Below are 27696 nucleotides of genomic sequence, written 5' to 3' on the forward strand. Positions count from 1 at the left end.
TTCACACCGTGACCGTCACACCTACGTCACGGATCGGGGTGACCTTAGGCCAAAAGATGGCTATCACCTGTGCGGGGGGGCTTATCTTAGTTATCCCTCCACTGCTACACTGTGATGAAAACACACACAAGGCTATTGGCCTATCAGTTTACAGCAGGGGCTTATTTTAGTTATCCCACTGCTCTATCATATACCACGAACTGCAGGGATTTATGTATATCCCGCTTACAGTTCCACTTGAGGACTTGCAGCTCTCTGGCGCCCCCCTTACCCTCAGGTCAGACTAGGTACTGCATAGATTAGCGTTTCATAACCAATAACGGAGACTCATCAGGGGAGCAAGTATGCCAGTAATTAGCTGGTCAATAGTCCAATAAAGGTGCAATAACGGATACCACCGTGGACCCAGACGTCAGCATGGGTACCTAGCCACTGCAGGCCCCAGCTTTGAGAAGGACTGTTATTGCACCTTTATTGGACTATTGACCAGCTAATTACTGGCATACTTGCTCCCCTGATGAGTCTCCGTTATTGGTTATGAAACGCGTTGGAAGAAATACGCTACGGTCCAGGTGTTGGTGGAGTGCATAGATAGGAAATACCGTACTTGGGGCCTGTCCTTGTCAGGACAGGAGCTTGAACGGGCTTTACAGGGAAGAGAGATATTACCCCACACTCAGACCCCATTCCTATACGTGGACCACGGACCTCCAGTTAAGGATACTGTGAGATTATCTATGGTGACTATATGTCTACTACTGGAGAGGCACTCCACTCTGCTACCATTGGTGAGATCCAACCAATTTTATTGTTTGAGCACTAGTTCACATGAGCACTTTTTTGGTTTGTGTCGGTTGAGTTCATTGTTTTAAATTTTATTATTAAAAGTTAAGTTTTAGTACAGGGGCATCCTCCTAGCTAATCTATATTGTTGACCCCGAGGGTGGAATAATAGTGGTGACTACTTCACACTAACTATAGCTAATTATACAGACTAGGTACTGCACCTAGGGTAATTAGTCGCCAGAAAGGCTGCCTATGTACTGGCTATTGGGCACGCTGCAGCGAGTCAATATAACTACTCCCACTCAGGCAGGAACAATAATTATTAACACCGCCGTCGCTACGACTCCAAAATACACAGAACAAGTTATGCTGCCACCAGCTTCGATTAAACGGGTCCGAAGCTAACCCAAAACAGTAGCGTAATTCCCTTCAGAAGACTTGGGGTACGTTTTAGAGCAGGAAGAACGAACTAGTAATTTATATATTTTACTCCGAAAGTTTAAGGCAGTGTTTATAGAAAGGCATATAAAGAGGTTACAAAAGAGACAATTGAAAATAGGTACAATGGTAATTATAAAAATAACAGGGGTTAAATGAGAAATTAACACTTACATGTGTTCAGGACATTGCAGGCAACCAGGCTAGTGGGCGGAGTTCCCATATGTCCCAGTTCATCAGGGCTAGCAGTCAGGGCTCCTCAGGTAAGGCTACTTTCACACTAGCGTCGGGCTCGGCCCGTCGCTGTGCGTCGGGCCGACGTTCCCGACGCTAGCGTTGTCTCCGCCACACAACGGGGGCAGCGGATGCATTTTTCCAGCGCATCCGCTGCCCCATTGTGAGGTGGGGGCGGAGTTCCGGCCGCGCATGCGCGGACGGAAAAAGCGAACCGTCGTGAGCAAAAAACGTTACATGTAGCGTTTTTTGCTCCCGACGGTCCGCCACTGCACGACGCATCCGTCGCACGACGGGTGCGACGTGTGGCAATCCACCACAATGCGTCGCTTCATGTTAATCAATGGTGAAAAAACGCATCCTGCAAACACTTTTGCAGGATGTGTTTTTTCGGCAAAACGACGCATTGTGACGGAATGCAGTTAACGCTAGTGTGAAAGTAGCCTAAGACTAACTGCTGGGGGCCTGGCAGAAACTTATAAACCACAGCCCGTGACATCACCAACAGGGCTGGTTTACCCAGACCTTCCTCTCTCCTCAGCCTTACCAAATTTAACACAAATTTGTATAAGGCTCGTATCTCCGCTCCAGAACATGTCAGAATCCCAGCACACCCCTCATTCATCTTCTTTTACCATTGGCTTTCTATTGGTACTAAATTCAGGCTCGTTGTGACGCCCGGTTCCAGAGAAATCGGTACTCTGTCCCTGTTGGACCTAGAGGCTCATGCTTACAAAGGCTGCCAGACCCGCCGATGGACGTTAGCAATATGTATTTATTATTTTCCTAGCCCAAGTCGGTGGCCCAGAATCTTATCATATTAGAACAAAGACCCTCATGGATTTTGGAGAACTTCTATACCAGTTCTAGCTGGTACAGATGGGAGGGGGACAAGTAAGTTGCCCAGAGCCTGGAATTTACAGCCAGAGCAATAAAACCTCTTCTACACATACACATCTCAGAAACACAGAGGGAAGGGGGGGGGGGGGGGGGGGTTCAGCCCACAGCATGGGCTGGCAAGAGAAACTAAAACTTATATTATACATTATCCTCACAGGCCATACTATAGCGGATCATGAATTTTTTAGTAGTGGAGAAGAGATTCCAACTGCAAAACAGGCCCTAACGATTTAGTTCCTCCTATTGTCCTTAAAAGAGCAGGAAATGTCCCTCTGAAACGCACGCATGAGGCAGAGGATGCCAGGAAAATGCTCAGGCCCAGGTCTGCAGGTGGGAATTCAGCTCTTTCAATGCAAAAACGGACTGTAAAAGAGAAGAAAAACTAACTGCTATGTAACCTTTCCTGACAACATTTTTTTTTATCACTCTAAAGCCAGTCTATACTCCAATTAGAAATGTAGTACAGTTTTTCTGATTTGCTATGTCGCTTGCCCCATGTGCAGTAGCTTAGTCATGGTTACAATCACTAACATAACTAAATGTCACTATATGAAAGGTCGTAACCATGGATACCTAAGCAACTGTTACGCCCTGCACATAGGGTAAACGACATAGGTTATTAGGAGAACTATACTACACTAGATGGTGGCCCGATTCTTATGCATCGGGTATTCTAGAATATGTATGTAGTTTATTTATTGCACAGCCACGCAGCAGATAACACTGCCCACGCAGCAGATAACACTGCCCACGCAGCAGATAACACTGCCCACGCAGCAGATAACACAGCCCACGCAGCAGATAACACAGCCCACGCAGCAGATAACACAGCCCACGCAGCATATAGCAATGTGGCACCATATCCCTGTTAAATAACAACTAAAATAAAAAATAGTTATATACTCACCTTCCGGTAGCCCCCGGATCCAGCCCAGGCCTTTATCGATGCTCCTCGTGACGCTCTGCTCCCAGTGATGCTTTGCGGCAATAACACGTGATGACGTAGCGGTCTCGCGAGACCGCTACGTCATCTGGGGTCATTGCAGCAATGCATTCTTGGGACCGGAGTGTCGCGAGGAGCGGGACAGGCTGCCTCGGACGCCGGAAGGTGAGAATATAAAATAATTTTTATTATTATTATTTTTAACATTATATGTTTTTACTATTGAAGATGCATAGGCAGCATCAATAGTAAAAAGTTGGTCACACAGGGTTAATGGCAGCGTTAACGGACTGCTAAAACCCTATGTGGCCGCTGACTGGACGGGAGTATGGAGGGGCCAATTTGCGGCCGGACTGTGACTCGGGATTTCCACGACAGACAGATTGAAGTTACAGACAAACAGATGGAAGTACCCCTTAGACAATTATATAGATTTATAATTGGCGATATCTGCTATAATTAATACACCTACTACATATTGGGAAAGGAATAACCCCTTAAACCTGCGATCACTTCTTCCGCATACTGCAATGCTGTTTAAAGTCACGGTCTCCTATGAAGTCAAACCTGTGGCTGGGTTTCAGAGGAGCACCAAGATGGTCGTCTAATAATAGACCTATGGCAGGCCCACATCTGCCATGGCAACCCATCGGCACCTTGTGATCACAACGCTAAAAAAGAGATGGGTGTCCGAAAGGAAACACCACCGGGATCGAAACACTTAAATACCAGCAGCTTTAAAGTGGTTTAACAGCAGAGATTGCAGCTAGCTTTGGTAATTGCTCTTAGAATCAGTGCTGGCTGTACATCACAGCCGGACCACGTCGTGCAGGCACGCGACACAGCCGGACCACGTCGTGCAGGCACGCGACACAGCCGGACCACGTCGTGCAGGCACGCGACACAGCCGGACCACGTCGTGCAGGCACGCGACACAGCCGGACCACGTAGTGCAGGCACGCGACACAGCCGGACCACGTCGTGCAGGCACGCGACACAGCCGGACCACGTCGTGCAGGCACGCAACACAGCTGGCCTCCACTGTGTGACACAGCCGGACCACGTCGTGCAGGCACACGACACAGCCAGACCACGTCGTGCAGGCACGCGACACAGCCGGCCCCCACTGTGTGACACAGCCGGACCACGTCGTGCAGGCACGCAACACAGCCGGCCCCCACTGTGTGACACAGCCGGACCACGTCGTGCAGGCACGCGACACAGCCAGACCACGTCGTGCAGGCACGCGACACAGCCGGCCCCCACTGTGTGACACAGCCGGACCACGTCGTGCAGGCACGCGACACAGCCGGCCCCCACTGTGTGACACAGCCGGACCACGTCGTGCAGGCACGCAACACAGCCGGCCCCCACTGTGTGACACAGCCGGACCACGTCGTGCAGGCACGCAACACAGCTGGCCCCCACTGTGTGACACAGCCGGACCACGTCGTGCAGGCACGCGACACAGCCGGCCCCCACTGTGTGACACAGCCGGACCACGCCGTGCAGGCACGCGACACAGCCAGACCACGTCGTGCAGGCACGCGACACAGCCGGCCCCCACTGTGTGACACAGCCGGACCACGCCGTGCAGGCACGCGACACAGCCAAACCACGTCGTGCAGGCACGCGACACAGCCGGCCCCCACTGTGTGACACAGCCGGACCACGTCGTGCAGGCACGCGACACAGCCGGCCCCCACTGTGTGACACAGCCGGACCACGTCGTGCAGGCACGCAACACAGCCGGCCCCCACTGTGTGACACAGCCGGACCACGTCGTGCAGGCACGCAACACAGCTGGCCCCCACTGTGTGACAAAGCCGGACCACGTCGTGCAGGCACGCGACACAGCCGGCCCCCACTGTGTGACACAGCCGGACCACGCCGTGCAGGCACGCGACACAGCCAGACCACGTCGTGCAGGCACGCGACACAGCCGGCCCCCACTGTGTGACACAGCCGGACCACGCCATGCAGGCACGCGACACAGCCAGACCACGTCGTGCAGGCACGCGACACAGCCGGCCCCCACTGTGTGACACAGCCGGACCACGTCGTGCAGGCACGCGACACAGCCAGACCACGTCGTGCAGGCACGTGACACAGCCAGCCCCCACTGTGTGACACAGCCGGACCACGTCGTGCAGGCACGCGACACAGCCGGCCCCCGTCGTGCAGGCACGCGACACAGCTGGCCCCCACTGTGTGACACAGCCGGACCACGTCGTGCAGGTACACGAAACAGCTGGCCCCTGTAAAGTATATGGGAGCCATTAAATAGTCAGGATGAGACGTTTCTTGAGCTCAGCCATTCCAGTCATGTCTGTGCTCTCTCCTCTCAGGTGAGCCATGACGCACACGAAGGTGTTTTACATACATACATTCTGTAACATAGGTGCTATTGAAGGGTCACTGGGTATGTACAACACGTGCGATATATTACAGAGCTGAACGCGGCTAATGGAAAGAGCAGATCGCCATCACATTTCTTCTCTACACAATGGAGCGCGGATCTGTCACCACATTTTACTACATGCAGACGTTCTTACAGCGCACTTATCTGCATTGTGCATCACAGATCGGTGGGGGCCGACACCCGATGCCCCCTACCAATATTCACTCCCATTATGGTCAGATGTAAATAGTGTATAGAGCTGGAACAGCGCCGCTCAAGGTGTAGTGCCCATTTTTGGTAACTGCAGCTCAGATCCCATTCACTTCATTAAGAGGAGATCCATCCAGCTCTGTACATGGTTTACATCCGCCCTACACGGGAGGTAACAACAGATCGCTGGGAGCGCCGGGTGTCAGATCCCCAATTATCTCATTTTGATGATGTATCCTAATGATCAGTTCTGGACAATCCCTTTAAAGGTGACAGCTGTCAATAAATCAATCACATAGACTTAAAGGGATTGCACCAATTTAGCAAATCACTTCCTATCAACAGTAAAGGCTCTGACCCCGCCCCAGAGGAGCCATATTCTGTGGACCCCCGTAGGGCTGGTGGTCCTCATGGGCCTCAGTATGGGGATGCACCCCTCAGGTAATATTCTGGGGGGCTATCACTAGGAAGGACCTCATGGCTCCACGTATTGCTATAACAACCAATAGTCACTGTGCCCCCCCATATCCCGGGGTCAGTAGCGGCCGATACGTCTGGTCTGCGTGCACCAACCGGTCGGCCGATCACCCACCTCGAACAGCTCGGCTGTGGCGGCCATGCTCTGCTGTGCGTGCAGACCCCAATACTAAGTCCCGGGCAGGCTCCGTTCTCCGGGCGGGGATCAGAGAGCTGCCATTACTACCGGAAGTGACGAGGGTCAGGCACCGGAAGTGCTGCGCACAGCTGCTGACCTCTGACCTCGGGCACGAAAGGAAACGGCGCTGAAGAGAAGGAGACGGGTGGAGAGGACCCGGGTGAGGAGGTGGGAGCGGGGATATCTCCGCGACTATGTCAGGAGGCTTTTGGAGAACTACAGGATCCAGCATGCACTGCTATTGGCGAACGCTAGGGCTTGTAGTCCTGCAGCCTGCTGTGCTTTGCTAGATTCGGGTAATAGGGAGACGCTCGTGTGTGAATGGATCAGCCGAAGAAACGCACACCGGTTAGCGACCAAGAACGCTGTGTGTAGACTCGTTTCTAAGGAGAAGCTTTGGTCGCCATTTTTATTACTGGCACGGGGAAACTGGTTCCCCCAGAATGCATTGCGCTTTCGTCTAGTTCTGCCCCACCCCAAGCAATCACGAGGTGTTGTGTCACGTGCCATATCCCTTTCTATGTGAGCTGAGGCAGACAGCTGTAGTTTTCTGTTGGGTCTCTGTGGAATGAAAAGTTTTGGGAAGTGACAGGAAAGAGCGAGCAAATTAAGATAATTAAGGTGTAATTGAGAAATGCTGAAAAAATGGTCAGGTGCGAAAGTGAATCGGGCCTTGGACTATGGTTCTGATTCATGGTTTGTGATTCATCAAAGCAGCTTTCTTATATTTGTTGATTTTTATTTTTTTTTTGCAACAAATTTTTCAAATTGGCCGTCTATGAAATAGGCGCATAATCAAAAATGATCTTTATTTCTGTCCTTAATTGTTGTGTGCGACTTTTCAGCACCAAAAGTGGTAAAAATGCTCCAAATTCTGAACTCAAGAAACCTTACTCCCAAGAGGAGGATAGGGATTAAACCCAAACTCCTCCTAGCTTCAGCCAATGAAATCGATGGGTGGGGGGCACTGGTTCTTTGTTTCCGATCAGTGACAAACGACCCATCGCTAAACACCGCAGTGCCTCGCAGTAAGACACAATGACGCCTCCAGTGTGGTTCCTGCTGCTTGTGGTTCGGGCAGCATCAATCTGCCGTCAGGGTCCCTTTAAATGCGTATTGTGTGGATAAAAAGGATTTTTGCAACAACGTTTGATTAAAAATCTTGTTATTATTATTATTATTTGGGGTATGTAACGGTGCATTTTCAAAAATTATAATTCCCTGCGTGACAATGTGAATCGGATTTCCCAAAAATAGTACGTTTTTATTACCTTCCCTTTGCGTAGGTCCCTGTTATGGCCTGAGCAGAGGTGTACACACTCGCCCCTCCCCAATGCGTTGTCTATGGGACTGGGGGAAAGAGCCATGTTTTGTCCTGTTTTTTTTTTTTTTTTCTTCTCCCCACGAAAAAATATATATATATATATATATATATATATATATACACTCACCGGCCACTTTATTAGGTACACCATGCTAGTAACGGGTTGGACCCCCTTTTGCCTTCAGAACTGCCTCAATTCTTCGTGGCATAGATTCAACAAGGTGCTGGAAGCATTCCTCAGAGATTTTGGTCCATATTGACATGATGGCATCACACAGTTGCCGCAGATTTGTCGGCTGCACATCCCAAAGATGCTCCATACAAGGCAGGATGGATCCATGCTTTCATGTTGTTTACGCCAAATTCTGACCCTACCATCCGAATGTCGCAGCAGAAATCGAGACTCATCAGACCAAGCAACGTTTTTCCAATCTTCTACTGTCCAATTTCGATGAGCTTGTACAAATTGTAGCCTCAGTTTCCTGTTCTTAGCTGAAAGGAGTGGTACCCGGTGTGGTCTTCTGCTGCTGTAGCCCATCTGCCTCAAAGTTCGACGCACTGTGCGTTCAGAGATGCTCTTAGGCCTACCTTGGTTGTAACGGGTGGCGATTTGAGTCACTGTTGCCTTTCTATCAGCTCGAACCAGTCTGCCCATTCTCCTCTGACCTCTGGCATCAACAAGGCATTTCCGCCCACAGAACTGCCGCTCACTGGATTTTTTTTCTTTTTCGGACCATTCTCTGTAAACCCTAGAGATGGTTGTGCGTGAAAATCCCAGTAGATCAGCAGTTTCTGAAATACTCAGACCAGCCCTTCTGGCACCAACAACCATGTCACGTTCAAAGGCACTCAAATCACCTTTCTTCCCCATACTGATGCTCGGTTTGAACTGCAGGAGATTGTCTTGACCATGTCTACATGCCTAAATGCACTGAGTTGCCGCCATGTGATTGGCTGATTAGAAATTAAGTGTTAACAAGAAGTTGGACAGGTGTACCTAATAAAGTGGCCGGTGAGTGTGTATATATATATATATATATATATATATATATATATATATATATATATATATATATATATATATATATATATCAAAAAAAATAAAGGGGACACGTAAATCAAACCTCTGTGAAATCAAACTGTCCACTTAGGAAGCAACACTGTTTGACAATCAATTTCACATGCTGTTGTGCAAATGGAATAGACAACAGATGGAAATTGTTGGCAATTATCAAGACACCATCAATAAACGAGTGGTTCTGCAGGTGGGGACCACAGACCACATCTCAGTACCAATGCTTTCTGGATGATGTTTTGTTCACTTTTGAATGTTGGTTGTGCTTTCATACTCCTGGTAGCATGAGACGGACTCTACAACCCACACAAGTGGCTCAGGTAGTGCAGCTCATCCAGGATGGCACATCAATGCGAGCTGTGGCAAGAAGGTTTGCTGTGTCTATCAGCGTAGTGTCCTGAGGCTGGAGGCGCTACCAGGAGACAGGCCAGTACACCAGGAGACATGGAGGGGGCCATAGGAGGGCAACAACCCAGCAGCAGGACTGCTATCTCAGCCTTTGTGTAAGGAGTAGCAGGAGGAGCACTGCCAGAGCCCTGCAAAATGACCTCCAGCAGGCCAAAAATGTGCATGTGTCTGCACAAACGGTTAGAAACCGACTCCATAAGGATGGTCTGAGTGCCCGACGTCCACAGATGGGGGTTGTGCTCACAGCCCAATACCGTGCAGGATGCTTGGCGTTTGCCACAGAACACCAGGATTGGCAAATTTGCCACTGGCCACCTGTGCTCTTCACAGATGAAAGCAGGTTCACACTGAGCACATGTGACAGTCTGGAGACGCAGTGTAGAGAGATCTGCTGCGTGCAACATCCTTCAGCATGTCCGGTTCGGCAGTGGGTCAGTAATGGTGTGGGGTGGCATTTCTTTGGAGGATCGCACAGCCCTCCATGTGCTCGCCAGAGGTAGCCTGACTGCCATTAGGTACTGAGATGAGATCCTCAGACCCCTTGTGAGACCATATGCTGGTGCGCTTGGCCCTGGGTTCCTCCTAATACAGGACAATGCCAGACCTCATGTGCCTGGAGTGTGTCAGCAGTTCCTGCAAGATGAAGGCATTGAAGCTATGGACTGGCCCGCCCGTTCCCCAGACCTTAATCCAATTGAACACATCTGGGACATCATGTCTCTCACTATTCACCAATGTCACGTTGCACCACAGACTGTCCAGGAGTTGGCGGATGCTTTAGTCCAGGTCTGGGAAGAGATCCCTCAGGAGACCATCCGCCGCCTCGTCAGGAGCATGCCCAGGCATTGTAGGGAGATCATATAGTCGTGATACAGCAGTTATTCCATGGCAGTTAGTCAGGGCAGGAGTCAGGTAACCCACACTCTGCTCTCCCTTCTATCCATGTGCTTTATTCCTATCCTCCTATGTTCCCTTGCAATCCACATTCACCACCCAATACCCCCTCCATCACGACTCATATACATCAGCTCCTCACTCCTACCCTCTCCCATGTACAGCTCCCATGCACTTCTCACCTTCCTGAAAAACCTCAGCCCATCTTGCCCGAACACACTGCACAAAAAACTTAATACAATTCCAAAGACTACTTGCCTTTTATCTTCCTCCTACTGATTTCAGGGGACATCTCCCCCAACCCTGGTCCACCAACCCCTACCCTACCTCACATCGAAACCTTAATAATATTACTAATATTATTTGCACTTCTTCATCTCCTTTTAATTGTGCCCTTTGGAATCCACGGTCTGTATGTAACAAGCTTATTTTCATACACAATTACTTTCTGAAAAACTCTCTTAATCTGTTGGCCCTCACGGAAACCTGGATTCAGGATTCCGACACTGTCTCTCCTGCCATTTCCCATGGTGGCTTACAATTCTCACATTCCCCGAGACCCACAAACAGACATGGTGGTGGAGTCGGCATACTCTTGTCCCCACAATGCACTTTCCAGGTCATCCCCCCCAGCTCCATCACTCTCATTCCCTTCTTTTGAGGTCCACACCAACAGGCTCTTTCGTCCCCTTTCCCTCAGAGTATACCGGCCCCCAGGCTCACCCACCCACTTCCTGTACCATTTCTCTGCCTGGCTGCCGCACTTCATGTCCTCAGAACTCCCAAGCCTTACCCTGGGAGACTTCAACATTCCCATAAACAGCCCCACTTCTACATCTGCATCCCAGCATCTATCACTAACCACTTCCCTAGGCCTCTCACAGCTCTCAACCTCTGAAACACACAAAGACGGTAACACCCTGGACCTGGTCTTCGTCCGGCTCTGTTCAATCTCCTACCTAGATAACTCACCGCTTCCCCTCTCTGACCACAACATTCTCTCCTTCACACTCATAATTCCTCCCCCACCCCAGCACCCTCCTACCTACCACACATTCAGAAGTCTACATGCTATCAACCCTCACACACTTTCAGACTCCCTACACTCATCATTGTCCCCAATCTCCTCTTTTTCCTGTCCTGATCTGGCTGTACATCACTACAATGACACTCTTAGAAGCACCCTGGACCAAGTAGCGCCCCTCACTCTCAGAACCTCCAAGCACAGAGTAAAACAGCCCTGGCTCACATCGCAAACCCGATTTCTCCAGCAATGCTCTAGGAGTGCTGAACGCTTATGGAGGAAAACTCACACACCAGAATACTTCATACATTTCAAATTTATGTTAAAAACCTATAACTCTGGCCTTCACCTCTCCAAACAGACCTACTTCACCACTCTGATCTCCTCACTATCCAACAACCCCAAGAAACTTTTTGACACCTTTCACTCCCTCCTCAGGCCAAAAGCACAAGCCCCTATCACAGACATTTGTGCTGATGACCTAGCCTCCCACTTTATAGAGAAAATAGATAGCATCAGTCAGGAAATCCGCTCCCAGACACCAAGCGCAGCAACTCCCATCCCTCCCTGCATTTCCCCAGGCTCACTCTCCACATTCGATCCCATCACAGAAGAAGTCTCTAGGCTCCTCTCTTCTTCTCGTCCGACCACATGCACTACCGACCCCATTCCCTCACATCTCTTCCAGTCTCTCTCTCCAGTCGTTTCAACTCACCTAACTACAATCTTTAATCTCTCCCTCTCCTCTGGCATTTTCCCCTCCTCCTTCAAACACTCTATCATTACTCCATTACTAAAGAAACCCTCCCTCGACCCATCCTGCACAAAAAACTACAGACCAGTCTCCAATCTCCCCTTCATCTCTAAACTCTTGGAGCGCCTGATCTACTCCCGCCTTACCCGTTACCTCTCCACTCACTCCCTCCTATACCCTTCACAGTCCGGTTTCCGCCCCCTACATTCGACAGAAACGGCACTCATCAAGGTGACCAATGACCTTCTGACAGCAAAATGTAATGGTGGCCACTTTCTGCTCATTCTTCTCGATCTTTCTGCAGCTTTCGACACTGTTGCCCACCCTCTCCTACTCTGTAGGCTCCAGTCAGTAGGCATTAATGACACTGCTCTCTCCTGGTTCTCCTCCTATCTTTCTGACCGCTCCTTCAGTGTTCTGTTCTCTGGCTCCACTTCATCTCCTCTTCCTCTCACTGTCGGGGTACCTCAGGGCTCAGTCCTTGGCCCCCTTCTCTTCTCCCTCTTCACGGCCCCAATTGGACAGACCATCAGCAGATTTGGCTTTCAGTACCATCTTTATGCTGATGACACACAACTATACACATCATCCCCTGACCTTACCCCCGCTGTACTACAGAACGCCAGTGACTGTCCACAGTCTCCAACATCATGTCCGCTCTCTATCTGAAACTCAACCTCTCCAAAACGGAACTTCTTGTGCTCCTGCCATCTACTAACCTCCCTAAATCTGACATTTCCCTCTCCGTAGGTGGCACCATAATAGCACCCCTGCAGCAGGCGCGCTGTCTGGGTGTTATGTTTGACTCCAATCTCTCCTTCACATCCCATATACAATCTCTTGCCCGCTTGTGCCGCTTACACCTAAAGAACATCTCTAGAATCCGCCCTTTTCTCACCATGGAAACTTCAAAAACTCTCACTGTCGCCTTGATCCACTCCCGCCTAGACTACTGCAACGCTCTATTAATTGGCTTCCCCCTCACTCGACTTTCCCCTCTCCAGTCTATCCTTAATGCAGCAGCCAGGGTTGTCCATCTAGCTAATCGTTACTCGGACGCGTCCACTCTTTGCCGGTCGTTACACTGGCTGCCTATTCATTACAGGATACAATTCAAAGTACTTGTTCTCACCCACAAAGCTCTCCACAGTGCGGCACCCCCATACATCTCCTCCTTCATTTTGGTCTATCGGCCTAACCGACTGCTGCGCTCTGCAAATGACTTTCGACTAACCTCTGCACTAATCCGTACTTTCCACTCCCGACTCCAAGACTTCTCCCGCGTTGCGCCAATCCTCTGGGATGCTCTACCCCAAAATATTAGGACCATCCACAATTTACATAGTTTTAGGCGCTCCCTCAAAACACATTTGTTCAGAGCGGCCTATCACGTTCCCTAATCAAAGTCATTTTATGTTTGTGTGTGTGTAGCCCATTCACTGTCCCCATCTATCCCCCACCCCCTGAAGATGGCTGTGCCATCATTGTAAATACATCATTGTAAATACACACCTGTACTTTGTATCTCCCCACCTCATTGTAGATTGTAAGCTCTCACGAGCAGGGTCATCTTATTTTGCTTTAATTATTGTATTGCTAAAGTTATTACTTATGACTGTTGTGTTTGAAACTGTTAAGCTGTAAAGCGCTGCGGAATATGTTGGCGCTATATAAATAAAGATTATTATTATTATATAGTCACGTGGAGGCCACTCACACTACTGAGCATCATTTCCTTGTCTTGAGGCATTTCCACTGAAGTTGGATCAGCCTGTAACTTCATTTGCCACTTTGATTTTGAGCATAATTCCAACTCCAGACCTCCTTGGCATATTAGTTGTGATTTACGTTGATAATTTTTAGGTTTTATTGTTCTCAACACATTCCACTATGTAATGAATAAAGATTTAAAACTGAAATATGTCATTCAGTGATATCTAGGTTGTGGTATTTAATGTTCCCTTTATTTTTTTGAGCAGTGTATATACTTTGTGCACTGACCAATTGGTAAATAGATTTGGAACCCCCCCCCCAATAGAGAAATAAATGGGGTTAAGCTAAAGGCTCCCTTCTGCAATAGATAAACTATATTCTGGCAAATCACATGTATAATCAAGGTTGATAGATTTTGTTAATAATTAACTTAATTGAATCATTCTTTCATTAGTTATTTGTACAGGTCCAAGTTTGAAGTCAACATCACAGAATAATAATGCCCGTCCGCGGACTATGGATCTTGCATCACCAGCCAAGAGGGCAAGGAGAGGTAAAATTTGCAAGGTAATAAGAATCTTTAATGACATCTACTTTTATTTTTTTGAACTAGCGGACTTCCACCCCCTTCCCTTCCCGGTTAGTCGACAGAAAATAAGGGGGAGAAAAAAAAAAAGATTTCAGACTTTACTGGTGATTTGTGACAGCGGAGGTGTTAATACTCGCTATTCTTAATGTTGTAAGGCAGTGAAAGGGTTGATGGCCAGCTTCCATGATGGACAAGTGAGGAGGTATAGGCATTGTCTCATAATGAAGTCCTGGGTTGTCCTCTGCTTAAGGCCTCTATGTAGATGGAAGAGTGTCTCCATTCTGGTAGAGCCATCTAGGTATTTACATGGATGACCATTAGTGATGAGCTAGTGTGCTCGCATAAGGTGAAATCCGAGCATGCTCTGGTGCTGTGTCTTCGTGCTCTAATACTATGTTCGAGTCCCCGCACCTGCATGTCTCACTGCTCAGAACACATGCAGGGATTACCTGTTTGTTTGATAGCTGCAACACATGCAGGGATTGTTTAACAGCCACGAGACATGCCACCGCGGGGATTGAGCATGCCAAAAATACTCGGTCAGCATCAGAGCATGCTCAGATATCCCCTAATCTGAACACGGTCGCTCATCACTAATGACCATACAGATGTAATACGGTTCCCTACGGCGACTGTAGAGCCTAGAGTTGAGCAAAAAAGATTTGCAGGACCCTGTCCAGTGGCCACGTTGGTAGTTTGTGGTCATCAGACTCTAGCCCTGCAAATCTCCTCCTTCTGATTAAAAGACTCGGCTCAACCTCACACGTGTTGTGCAGCCAGACCTACTAATCAGAAGAGGTGCTGGTGAAACCACAGGCAGTAGGAGTTCCGTCAGCCACGAACAGCTGACGTAGCTGCAACACAAAAGAGAAAAGAAACATGCAACGACTGCAGGGCTCCACAAATATAACAATTTTATTGATAACAAATCCTGCCACAGAACACTAACAGATTAAAAACATTTAAAACGAACAGTGGAAAAAATTACCCAAGAAAATCTCACACGGGGCCTGACCTCTTACAAAAACTACCTCTAGAGTCCTGAGCTAATGTCTATAGCAAAAAAAGTCTATCGCCAAATACATGCCACAGACTGCAGTATTGCAGCTGTTAGACCAATAAAGAGAATAAGGCTCACAGACACATGGACCAACCAAAGGTACCTACTTTCTAAATAAGACATAAGGCAAATATTTACCTATACCAGAAGGTCCTGGTGGACATGCTCACAGTCGATCAGTAAATTGATATAGCATGAGGCAGTAAGACCGTCAGCCCCCCTGTGACCCACCCAACGCGTATCGTCACCTAAGTGACTTCATCAGGGGTAATAGTAGTGCAATGTGTGCTGGATACTAGAATAAATACTACTTAATAATTGAAGGACCTGGTGCAGCTGACAGGAGGCTAGTAGCCTATGGCAAATAGTAGCAAACACTAGGTTATCGGCGTTATGGGCCGCCGATAACCTAGTGTTTGCTACTATTTGCCATAGGCTACTAGCCTCCTGTCAGCTGCACCAGATCCTTCAATTAGTAAGTAGTATTTATTCTAGTATCCAGCACACATTGCACTACTATTACCCCTGATGAAGTCACTTAGGTGACGATACGCGTTGGGTGGGTCACAGGGGGGCTGACGGTCTTACTGCCTCATGCTATATCAATTTACTGATCGACTGTGAGCATGTCCACCAGGACCTTCTGGTATAGGTAAATATTTGCCTTATGTCTTATTTAGAAAGTAGGTACCTTTGGTTGGTCCATGTGTCTGTGAGCCTTATTCTCTTTATTGGTCTAACAGCTGCAATACTGCAGTCTGTGGCATGTATTTGGCGATAGACTTTTTTTGCTATAGACATTAGCTCAGGACTCTAGAGGTAGTTTTTGTAAGAGGTCAGGCCCCGTGTGAGATTTTCTTGGGTAATTTTTTCCACTGTTCGTTTTAAATGTTTTTAATCTGTTAGTGTTCTGTGGCAGGATTTGTTATCAATAAAATTGTTATATTTGTGGAGCCCTGCAGTCGTTGCATGTTTCTTTTCTCTTTTGTGTTGTAGTCATATTTTGACATGTAGCAGGTTGAGCCCATAGACATATAAGGGATGGTGCCCTCTATCTATTAGTGTTTCAGCTGACGTAGCTGCTGGAGCAGGGTCCTGCAGATCTTTTTGCTCAGCCCTAGTAGAGAGGTCATAGTTTGCTTTCCTGCTTGTCTTGGGTAATATAAGAGTCATTATCAACTTCCCTGATGTTCTTGCGATCCGAGAGGTGAATTTTTTTGTTCAAGACCTTGGGTTATGAGACAATCAGTGCCCCCTTCCTTCCCTAGTGTGATGGAAAGGAGGATGACTGCTACTTTAGAGAGTGATGTAGGAATCGAGGTCCTCGTCCTTAGTGGTCTAGGTAGTAGAGTGTGCAGCAAGCCCTCCAACCAGTCATTAAAAAATGGTCTGATGTTGCCTTGCCTCCTAGACTCTAGAGTAATAGAAGTGAAAATAGTTCTTAGTAATTTTTCTTGTGTGTCCTACTTACAGAAACAGGGGTGTAATTATAGTGGTTGCAGTTGAGGTCCCTTTGATCCATACAAGAAGATCAATACTATTTAAAAGGGTTTTCTCAATTTGTATCTTCTGGAGCACACTTCTTCTGGTCCGTGGCTTCATGCTTCGGGGTTCGCTCCAGAAGATTGACTGTTTGAACTAGCGGCATCGTCTCATCACTGGTCTGAACTGTGCTCTCAGCCAGTTACCTCTACCCCTTGTTAAAAAATTAATTTTCATGAACAACTAGTTCACAAAATGTTATATTTAGCCAAAACAAAAAAACATAACTCCTTGAAATCTCATGTGTTGCCTAAAGATCACATCTCTGTATCCCGCAGACGGTACCCTACAGTGGAGAAACGAGCCAGGGCCTTCAACAGGTCAAGCTACGTGAACGTCCCAGAAGACGCAGACCTCTTAAAAGCATTACTCCATGAACTGGGACTGACCGACGAGAATAAAAACTTTGTGGAGTACAGAGATAATTGTGCGAAGATATGTAAGACCACTGTGCACTCTCTGGTGCTCTCTGAGGGGAACCTCTGGCCTGTCCTGGCCATACAGAATAGTGACTTCATCTACGTATGTGTTCCTCTGGTGGAGCAGCTCCTGACGCCTGCGCCACCACTTATTAATATCAGCAGCATCTCTGAAGCTTTTGCTCTTTTATCTGGAATTATGCAGTTTGTGAATTCTGGGCACAATACAGAGGCGGACATTTCCTCTAGATTCACCCAGCTGCCCCTCCTGGTAACGCAGGCCTGTCCTCTGGGCTCTCCTGTGGATACCAACTTGCATGCACTACCTGATAGTGGAAGTAACACACCTGCCAACCAGTCTTATAAATGTCCTGCATGGAGGACCAGCAGACAGAAGGGCAAAGCGCAAATTGAGGTTCATATAACGGAGAAAGTAAATTCCACACAGTATGACAAGAAGGACGACAGCGACACGTGGCAGGTGTATGGGACCGTCTCCTGCAAGGTAAAAGCATTCACTGTATACGGCATGTACATACATATACCCTCGTGTCTTTTACAGGTGATTGAAAAATTTTGCATGAAGTTTGGCACCGCAGATTACAATGGCAGTGTCAGTTTTTCTCTATACATCTTTTGAATATAAGACGTGTACGATGTTGTCACTTATTCTAGCATGTTCACTCATCACTAGCAGGCTTTTCTAAGGTGCCAGTCACACTGATACATGACGTGCACCATGCCGGCTTACAGCCCCATACTATTAGATCAGGCGGCTGCCCAGTACTCGAGTGCATCCCATAGGGGCAGACACTCCAGTTCTCCCACCACCAACACTAAAGGGCACGGCCGCATCTTGCAAGACGACAAAAATCTATACGATGTCTACGTACCCCAGTTACATGAACATAAGAAATGGAAGTGTAAATTGCGACTGTTCTGTTACCTGTTGCAGATTGATGGGTTTCGCCTTGTTACATGTGTGGTTTTGTGTGAATGCAGATTAGATCTCCATTACGTTATCAGTGCTTATGTCAGCTAATCGCCAGTGACGTCTGCTTGATTTGCTCTTTTGCTATTCTTACAATTTATTCTCCTGTTTAAGCGCTGTGATTTTCTTCTTTGTGGCCATTAGTAGCAGGACTGTGGAGTCGGTAAGCTAAACCTACGACTCCTCAATTTCCATGACACCGACTCCGACTCCACCAAAATGGGCTCCTACTCCACGACTCTGACTCCACAGCCCTTATTAGTAGGATCTCTGGCAGCTTTTAAGAAGCAAGTGTCAGCTGTAAACTCCTGAGGCAAATCACCCTGGTTGGCAGCATAACTCTTCATCTAGAGGGGATGTGCTGCAGACCGTGTACAAAAAGTATAGGGGAAAGAACAATTGTTTAGTGCCATGGCCCATATCAAAGCTCCTTGCTTTCCTGTTTGCTGGCCAAGGCGATGCGTTCCTGAAAACTGGTTGCTGTGAAACGTTTTTTATAAAATAATTTCGTGGACAGTGACTCTAATTTTTTTATGTTTGTTCCTGAAAATTGACAGTTTGGACCAGAAGCATGGTCTCACCGTAGGCCCAAACTGTGCCCTCTCCGATGCTGCAAGCACAGAGCAGCTTTGTCTCTGCAGCATCAGAGGAGCACTGAGGGACTGAAGCCAACCGGATCGTGCAATTTGCTTTAGATCAGCACTTACAAGCTGTGTTAAAATGAGCTTGTATGAAATGCACATGCTCAGCCACCACTGATCGAGGTGGCCGGGGAGAATTAAAGAGACCGTCACCTCCAAAATGCATTTTAGATGGGCAGTATAGTGTTGTAGGGCATTTGGCCCTTGTTACAAACACACTAACGCTGTACCTGTTACTAGTACAGTACCTGAGAATAGAACTTAATTCATGTGCAGATGAGGAGGCTTTGATGCACCAATGACATGGCCAAAATTTTGGTGCACCGTTATGCCTCCTCACTTGCATATTGGGCCCTTCCGCCTCTTCTGATTGACAGCGCTGGCTTCCCAGAGCGAGCACTGTCTGAATGCTTTCTTCTGACGCCGCTTGCGGCTCTTCCGGGTGGTATACAACGCTATATGGCCCATTTTAAATGGATTTTGGAGGTGATTGATTCCCTTTTTTTTTGCCCAATAAAATGTTAAATGCCTCCATTCTTGAGCACTGAGAGGATTTTGAACAAAAAGTAAATTGCAAAGTTGCCGGATTTTTTACTAGCTCTTTGCAATTTTTTCCATTATCGATGCTGACACTAACCTTTTGTTATGCCACCGATTGGCTCTACCAAACTCAACCAACGCTATAGGAATATGCTGCCGTTTAGAGTGGACCCCCAGGCACCGCCCTGAGGTTTGTACTGTGCCATCATCGAGGATAAACCTTGTTATACGGCTGCGCATGGCATGGACTGCTTTGTTAGATGATTTGTTGACCTTTCGAATGTTTAAAAAAAGCAACAAAATTAAGAAGCACCTGCTAAAGTCTCCTGTTCTGCACAGGTTGTGTATTCTTATTTACTTATTTCATTTCTACGGAATGTCCAAGAATCTTTTTTTTTTTTTTTTGCAGCACTTACAAATAACAAATTAACCTACAAAACCCCCCAAAATGAAGCGATTGTTCACCGTGTTCCCAAGTGCCGCCCGCAGTCTTTTGCAGTCGCCTGTTTACACAGTTTGCTCATAGCTAAAACGTATTAAGGGCATTCAGAAATCGGTGCAGTGGGCAGTGAGTGTGGAGCCGGTGAAGGGCAGGCAGATGTTTATGCAGGTGGTGGTCAATGAACGTGGTAGGAGCCCGAGTCATTTCAGCTCTTCTCCTGCCGTTTTCTCTTTTGTTTATCTTTGTACAAGCAACATTAGCTCCGAGGGACCGACGTATTCAGCGCCACCTAAAATAATGACTCTTTGATTGCAGTCAACCTAAAGTGGCTCAAGGACTTATTAGCATGTACGGACCTATGTAAATCATTATTATTAGTTTTTATTATGCAAAAGGTACATTTGATTGATTTAATGCACAATTCCCACAGGGGGTCATTGGAAGCTTGTGCTGAGTAAGTGGACGTGTGGATTAAAAGCCTCGGTTTGAACATTTAAACAGATCTAATTAACTTCATCATTTTGTTTTTTTTTTACTTTTTTTTTTTCTCCCCAAAGTGTAATTTGGAAACAATCAGCCCAAATGTAATAGTCGGCTTGAATCTTCCTGCCAATGGCTCCCCCCTTCAGGATATCCTGGTCCATCCCTGTGTGACTTCCATTGACTCTTCCATGCTGATCTCAAGCAGCGTGGCTGTGACAGACGATTCTGCTTTCAACGGGCCGTACAAATTTCCATTCATTCCTCCTTTCGATTTGTTCCAATTGTGTTACTACACATCACAGGTAAATAGGGAATTAGTCCTCAATTTACATTAGTGCTCATATATATTGTGCTGTAGCCACAAGACATACGTCTTCATATGGTTCCTCTGATAGGGACTTTGGTTACATACAATTATTGTGCTTTACACTTTTAAAGATTAATTTTGTACTTTTTATTTTTTTACGTATTTAAATTAGAATTTTTTTATTTAATTGAGTTTTTTTTTTAAAAGAAATATGTAACTATTTTATTTTTGTATTTAATTTTTTATGTGTTTAACTTTGGATTATTTTGTATTTTTTATATTTATTTTTATTTATGTATTTTATATTGAAAATTAGCTTTAATTTTGTATTTTTAATTATGTATTTTATATAACTTTATTACTGTATTCTTTTTGTATTTATTATGTATTTTTTATTAATTTAACTAACTAACATTATTTTGTATTGAATTTTGAATTTATGTTTTCATTTATTTAACTTTGTTTCTTTATTTTATTTTTTTCTTTAGTTGTCAATATAATCATAATGTATTTTAATTGCGTAAATTGTTTGGGGTTTTTTCACAGGTACCCGTGCCACCAATTTTAGGCTTTTACCAATTGACAGAAGATGGACCTCAAGCTCAGATATCCATTAAACTAAAGCTTCACGAGAGCGTAAAAAATGGATTTGATTACTGTGAAGCAGAAATTCCCTTTTTCAACAGGTAAGCTAATAATATTTCCACGTATTGACATTATAAAGTATCACATCTGCCAGAAAAAGCATCATTTTTAAGATATGAATTTAATTTTTTTATCTTAATAATTTGTAAATATTTCCAGAATTTTTTTTTTTAAATAACTCTTCAATCCACATTTAACTTTGAGTTAATTAGTGTGTTTTTTAAATTTATTTTTTCCCCCACCCAATTCTAATACCGTAATACATTAACTATATCAAGATACTAGTCTTCCAGTGTAGAGAATTGTAATTCATTTTAAAGAATTTTTAGGAGTGTTTTTTTAGTTTCACGTAGGCATGAGACAAGCTATACATCTCTATTATCACTGCTTCGAAGGCTGAAACAGTAGAACTATAAAACAATGTATTTTTGGGAGTCCCTTGAATCTTCCTGAGAGTAGATATTATTAATTTCAATTAAAATATATAATATAAAACAAGGACAAAACCTATTATGGATTCAATACTAAAAACCTTACATTATACGCTTGGTTCATTAATATTTACAACTTAATTTTTTTCCTTTATTTTTTTATTAATGCTATCAATGGGACAGTTGGGGAAAAATAGAATAATAAAGAAGCGAATGTGTTACTACATTTCAGTCCTTCAGTCTCCCATCACTGATCTTGTGTATTACAGAGGTCAGATAAAGCATTTTGACCATAGAATAAGCCACGGGCAGCTCGAGTCATCAAAGGAAAAGAGTCTTCTAGTTTGGGTGATAGGTAAGTTTATGCCTTTTTTTTTTTTTAAATAATAATACTATAACTACGTAATCCAACTAATTTCTGTTGCAACATCTAAAGAAAAAGTATGCAAAGCTAACATAAAAAATCCTGATTTCTTAGGTATTAGAGAGGTTTTCTGGAAAACTCCTCCAGCTGCATTTTAAGAGCTTTATTCATCCTCCCCGGGTCCACCACTGAGTCTCTGATGCTGCTCCTGGTGCCTGTTATTGTCTGCAGCGCTGACCTTGTGTCAGCAATGCTGCAGCCAATCAGTGAGGCACGAGCTGCATTTATAACTGACTAGATGGTGGCCCGATTCTACGCATCGGATATTCTAGAATATGCATGTCCACGTAGTATATTGCACAGCCCACATAGTATATTGCACAGCCCACGTAGTATATTGCCCAGCCACGTAGTATATTGCCCAGCCACGTAATATATTGCCCAGCCACGTAGTATATTGCCCAGCGACGTAGTATATTGCCCAGTGACGTAGTATATTGCCCAGCCACGTAGTATATTGCCCAGTGACGTAGTATATTGCCCAGTGACGTAGTATATTGCCCAGCCACGTAGTATATTGCCCAGTGATGTAGTATATTGCCCAGTGACGTATATTGCCCAGTGACGTAGTATACAGCACAGAGCCACATAGTATATTGCCCAGCCACGTAGTATATTGCCCAGTGATGTTGTATATTGCACAGCTACGTAGTATACAGCACAGAGCCACGCAAGTATATTGCCCAGCGACGTAGTTTATTGCCCAGCTACATAGTATATTGCCCAGCCACGTATGTCACAGGTTAAAAAATAAACATACTCACCTTCCGATCCGAGGGCGCCTTGTAGTTCTGTCGCTTGTGCGCGGTGCAGGCGGCAGCTTCCGGTCCCAGGGTGTGATGACTTCGCAGTCAAATGACCGTGACGTCATGGCAAGTCCTTCTCCTGTACCATCGTTGGCACCGGAACCTGCCGCTTGCATGGAGAGGTCACCGGAGCATCGCGAGGAGCGGGAAAGGTGAGTATATAATAATTTTTATTTATTATTATTATTTTTAACATTAGATCCTTTTACTATTGACGCTGCATAGGCAGCGTCAATAGTAAAAACTTGGTCACACAGGGTTAATAGCGGCGGTAACGGAGTGAGTTACCCGCGGCATAACGCGGTCCGTTACCGCTGGCATTAACCCTGTGTGAGTGGTGACTGCGGGGAGTATGGAGCGGGCGCCGGGCACTGACTGCAGGGGAGTAGGGAAGGACTAATCGGACTGTGGCCGTCGCTGATTGGTCGCGGCAGCCATGACAGGCAGCTGCCGAGGCCCGAGACCAATCAGCGAATGAATATCCGTGACAGAAAGAAGGACAGACAGAAGGACTGACCGAAAGATGGAAGTGACCCTTAGACAATTATATAGTAGATTAGCTGGAATGTCAGCAGTGGAGACTCAGAACTGGACCCAGATAGGGTGAGTGAAACAGATGTTTGTTTTTTGTTTGTTTGTTTTTTAAAACAAACTGCAGCAACTGAATGCCTTAAGGAAAAAAATGTCCAAATCTGATTAAAATGTAAACCTCCACTGAGAAGAAAGATCTACGTTGCAAACATACTACTTTTTATATTTCATGACTAAATGGTTTTTATTTGTTTTTTAACTCTTTTTAAATGGGATATCTGTGTAATGCATACATGTGCCGACTCCTCCAGAGAGGAAGAGGCTTGTTATTGTCACTTTTCACTTTGGCTTTAAAGGGAACCTGTCACCCCCAAAATCGAAGGTGAGCTAAGCCCACCGGCATCAGGGGCTTATCTACAGCTTTCTGTAATGCTGTAGATAAGCCCCCCATGTATCCTGAAAGGTGGGAAAAAGAGGTTAGATTATACTCACCCAGGGGCGGTCCCGGTACGATGGGCGTCGCGGTCCGGTCCGAGGCCTCCCATCTTCTTACGATGACGTCCTCTTCTTACCTTCACGCTGCGGCTCCGGCGCAGGCGTACTTTGCATTCCCTGTTGAGGGCAGAGCAAAGTACTGCAGTGCGCAGGCGCCGGGCCTCTCTGACCTTTCCCTGCGCACTGCGCAAGAAGATGGGAGGCCCCGGACTGGACCACGACGCCCATCGTACCGGGACCGCCCCTGGGTGAGTATAATCTAACCTCTTTTTCTCCTCTTTCAGGATACATCGGGGGCTTATCTACAGCATTACAGAATGCTGTAGATAAGCCCATGATGCCGGTGGGCTTAGCTCATCTTCCATTTTGGGGGTGACAGGTTCCCTTTAAGTGTCCTGTGTAGGGAATTTTAATAATAATGTTCGATACATAATATTGTGGATGTTCATTGGACATATTGATTTGCTACTTTCTATATGAATTGCTTATTTTATTTATTATATATTTTTTTTGTGCAATAATCTTCAGGCCAGAAGTTTCCAAAATCTTTAGAGATTACCCTAACAGGAACTGTGACTTTCAGTTCGGAGAAACATCCCAACGACCCAGTGGATCCTATTTGTGTTGGAAACACAGCTTATGTCAAAGTGAGTTAAGAAATTTAAAGGCATGGTCACTTTTTATTGCATCTATTTGGCTGTAAAAATAATTTTTACCTTCGCAGCACATTCAACTTTGATGTGGTCATAAAATGAGAGAAGCTCAGAAAAAGTTATAAACTACAATCTCTCTTGTCAGAATGTTATAATCGGCTCACTGATGGATTCTCGGTTAACTCATTCTGGCTAGTCAGTGCAACACAGAGGCTATGGAAGTGAAGCGGTGCAAAATTTTTAATGAAACCCAATTGCAAAACTTATTTTTGGCCACAAATGCATGCATTTAAGTAAAAAACAAAAATTAAAGTGCCTCCGCCTCTTTTTAAAGCGCTGTTGATCGGCGGGGGGGCAAGTTTTGCGATTGCAACTGGTAAGTGTCGAGAGCTGCATGGGGTCAGTAAAAAGTCTATGGGACCATACACCTGTGTGTGCGTGGGTTCTGTGTCAGTAGTTTCTGGGATAATGCATTTTTAAATAGGAATTGGTTAAACTTAATTTATTTTTTTTTTTAATACACAGAAGGCAGTGTGCATTTAATCCAGAATTCTAGCATTAAACAGTTTCTTCCGCAGTTCCTTCTTTTTTACGGGGCAATTGTAATAAAACGTAGCAAAGGAAAAGGGACTTCATGATAAAAATGTGGCTCAGTGGTTAGCACTGTATGGTGGCTCAGTGGTTAGCACTGATGCTTTGTTTCACTGGCATCCTGAGTTTAAATCCCACCAAGGACGACACATGTAAGGAGTTTGTACTTTCTTCCCGTGTTTGCGTGGGTTTCCTCCGGGTTCTCCGGTTTCCTCCCACTCGCCAAAGACATACTGATAGGGAATGTAGATTGTGATCCCCGATGGGGACAGCGATGACAATGTCTGTAAAAAGCTGTGTAATTATTGGCATTATATAATCACTTAAAATAAATGAGGTTAAAAAACAGGAAATGTTGGTTACACTTCTACAATGTAGGAGGCAGGATTTATTCTTTATGTATGTGAATGTTTATGGCTGCTAACTCTAAGATCGTGTCCATAGCTTTTATACAGAATTCCTGACTACAGTCTGACGGGATGTTACACCGACCAGCATTCGATCCAAGTCTTCTCAACGGCAAAGCCAAAGATTGTGACTTGTAAGAGCCATTTTATATTAACTCTTGATTGTTCTCCATTTTTTCGTGCTAATAGGCAAGTCGGCAAAGAGCATAAGCAAGATTTTCTTAACTTTTGCTTCTACTGCAGAATATACAGAACGTGTTTTGTGTTTAAATTTAGTTTTATTAATTAGATTTAAAAAAAATTTTTTCTTTATTAGATTTATTTTTCAAACTTTTTTTTGGAGGCGGCCGTATTAAAGACATTCAGTTCCTGTTTTGTCTGTGCAGACTGTGCAGCATGATATTTGTTGCTTTGACCGCTGAACTGAATGGAAGTAAATTAATGGATACAATTCAGGAAGTCAGAAAATGGATACATACAGGGGCTTTATCTGTTGTACCTGCTGTACAGTAGAGCGATCATTATAAGGTTATTCCCCAGAAAAAAACAGTTATACCCATTCTATGCAATAGGGTATACTTGCTGATTGCTAGGGGTCTGTCCGCTAGGACCTGCAGTGATCCTGAGATCCGGGCTCTTGAACCCCGAGACAAGGGCTCTGCAGAACAACGTCTTGAATGAGGCAGAGGTTCGCATGCTCAGCCTCCACTCCATTCATTGTTAATGGGACTGCGCTCGGCTATTTTGGACAGTCCTATTTGACAGCTAATGAAGCAGAGGTTAAGCATGTCCACCTTTGCTCCATGAAAAGCAGCTTCAAAGCTACGATCTCCGGATTGCTGAGGGTCCCAGTGGTCCGTCAATCAGCAAGCTATCCCCTATCCTTTGGAAAGGAGAGAATTTGTTTTTGTTTGGTTTAGTTTTTTCTTGACATGGAGATGACTCTGCTTATTATCTCCCAGTCTGTACAGCGAAGCTGACAGACTATAGAGAACAACGGGATGTTCATTGTGATTGGTCTGGTGGTCAGTGTATATAATGTAATATTTCAAGATTTATTTTTTTATCTGTATAGTAAAAAGTTTATAATAAAAACCTAATTTCAAATTCTATGTAATTTTCTAATGACACTTCCCTCCATTCCAATACACTACAGTTTTACCTGTTTGAGCCACCTTCATTAGTTGGGGGTGTTACTTACTATCCCCCTTTAAGAATGACCTGTATAATCTCGCACTCTTTTTTTCCTTCACAGCGCGAGACCTGATCTCGGCAGATTACTATATCTGGAACTCCAAGGCTCCAGCACCTGTCATGTCCAGATCGTTCTTTGATTAATGGTCCCGGAATGATTGTATCTGTAAATAAATAATAAAAATGTAAGGATAATAAAAGAAACATTAAATCTCATTGATTTACATCATTTCATGTCTGTAAATGTTAACAGGCTGGACTATTGAATATTTGCATTGCTGGATGGTGACCAGTGTCTGACCACCAAGAAAGACTTTTCTCCCAAGGAAGAGTTTTCAACTTTTGGGAATGATTGTTTTCACAGTGGAGACACGATTTCTGAGTATGAGTGCTTCTTCTCATTTGTAACATCCATATTATGTGTGCTTTTTGTAGGCTTCACTTCATGACAACTTTTTGGCTCAGAGTTTACTTTTTGCATCTGCTTTATGGACTGTTCTCCTCTATAGTAGCCGATGTGTCCTACGTGGTCAGTTGCTTTCCTTACTAATCATATTTAGAAGTCAAAGAAAGATCTATGCTGTACTAAGAACACCACCGCACAGTCTCACCAGAGATTTGGTTGAGTAGCCAAACTTGTCATGTCAACCCAATTTCATTTCTTTAGTGCATGTTTTGCTGCTTCTTTTTTTTTTTTTTTAAATCATGCCCAAGTGTTTTCTTTAAGTTTTTAAAGGGGTTGAACA

General features: G+C 45.5%; 2 protein-coding genes across 7 annotated transcripts in view; one reads left to right on the forward strand and one right to left on the reverse strand.

Annotated features, from left to right (window-relative positions):
- The window catches only part of EXOC5 (exocyst complex component 5), a 55012-nt gene extending 48368 nt beyond the window's left edge, over positions 1-6644 (reverse strand). The window contains exon 1 of the mRNA XM_077264734.1: positions 6505-6644. Within this exon, the coding sequence (XP_077120849.1) occupies positions 6505-6531 (27 nt within the window). The 5' untranslated portion in view covers positions 6532-6644. The remainder of the gene's footprint in view (positions 1-6504) is intronic.
- AP5M1 (adaptor related protein complex 5 subunit mu 1) lies at positions 6589-27166 on the forward strand. 6 transcript variants are annotated; one of them, XM_077264747.1, is made up of 9 exons: positions 6589-6727; positions 14214-14326; positions 17229-17874; positions 20541-20768; positions 21320-21459; positions 22119-22204; positions 24634-24752; positions 25794-25890; positions 27012-27166. In XM_077264747.1, the coding sequence occupies exons 2-9, from the start codon at positions 14259-14261 to the stop codon at positions 27092-27094; spliced, it is 1467 nt and encodes a 488-aa protein (XP_077120862.1). In that variant the 5' UTR covers positions 6589-6727; positions 14214-14258; the 3' UTR covers positions 27095-27166. The 6 variants fall into 6 exon arrangements, with proteins under 6 accessions (XP_077120862.1, XP_077120906.1, XP_077120881.1 ...); XM_077264791.1 differs by having other exon boundaries at positions 6596-6727; positions 14226-14326; XM_077264766.1 differs by having other exon boundaries at positions 6713-6735.
- Positions 27167-27696: the final 530 nt, after the last annotated feature.

Source organism: Ranitomeya variabilis, chromosome 1 (assembly GCF_051348905.1).
Source record: "Ranitomeya variabilis isolate aRanVar5 chromosome 1, aRanVar5.hap1, whole genome shotgun sequence".
Taxonomy (NCBI): Eukaryota; Metazoa; Chordata; class Amphibia; order Anura; family Dendrobatidae; genus Ranitomeya; species Ranitomeya variabilis.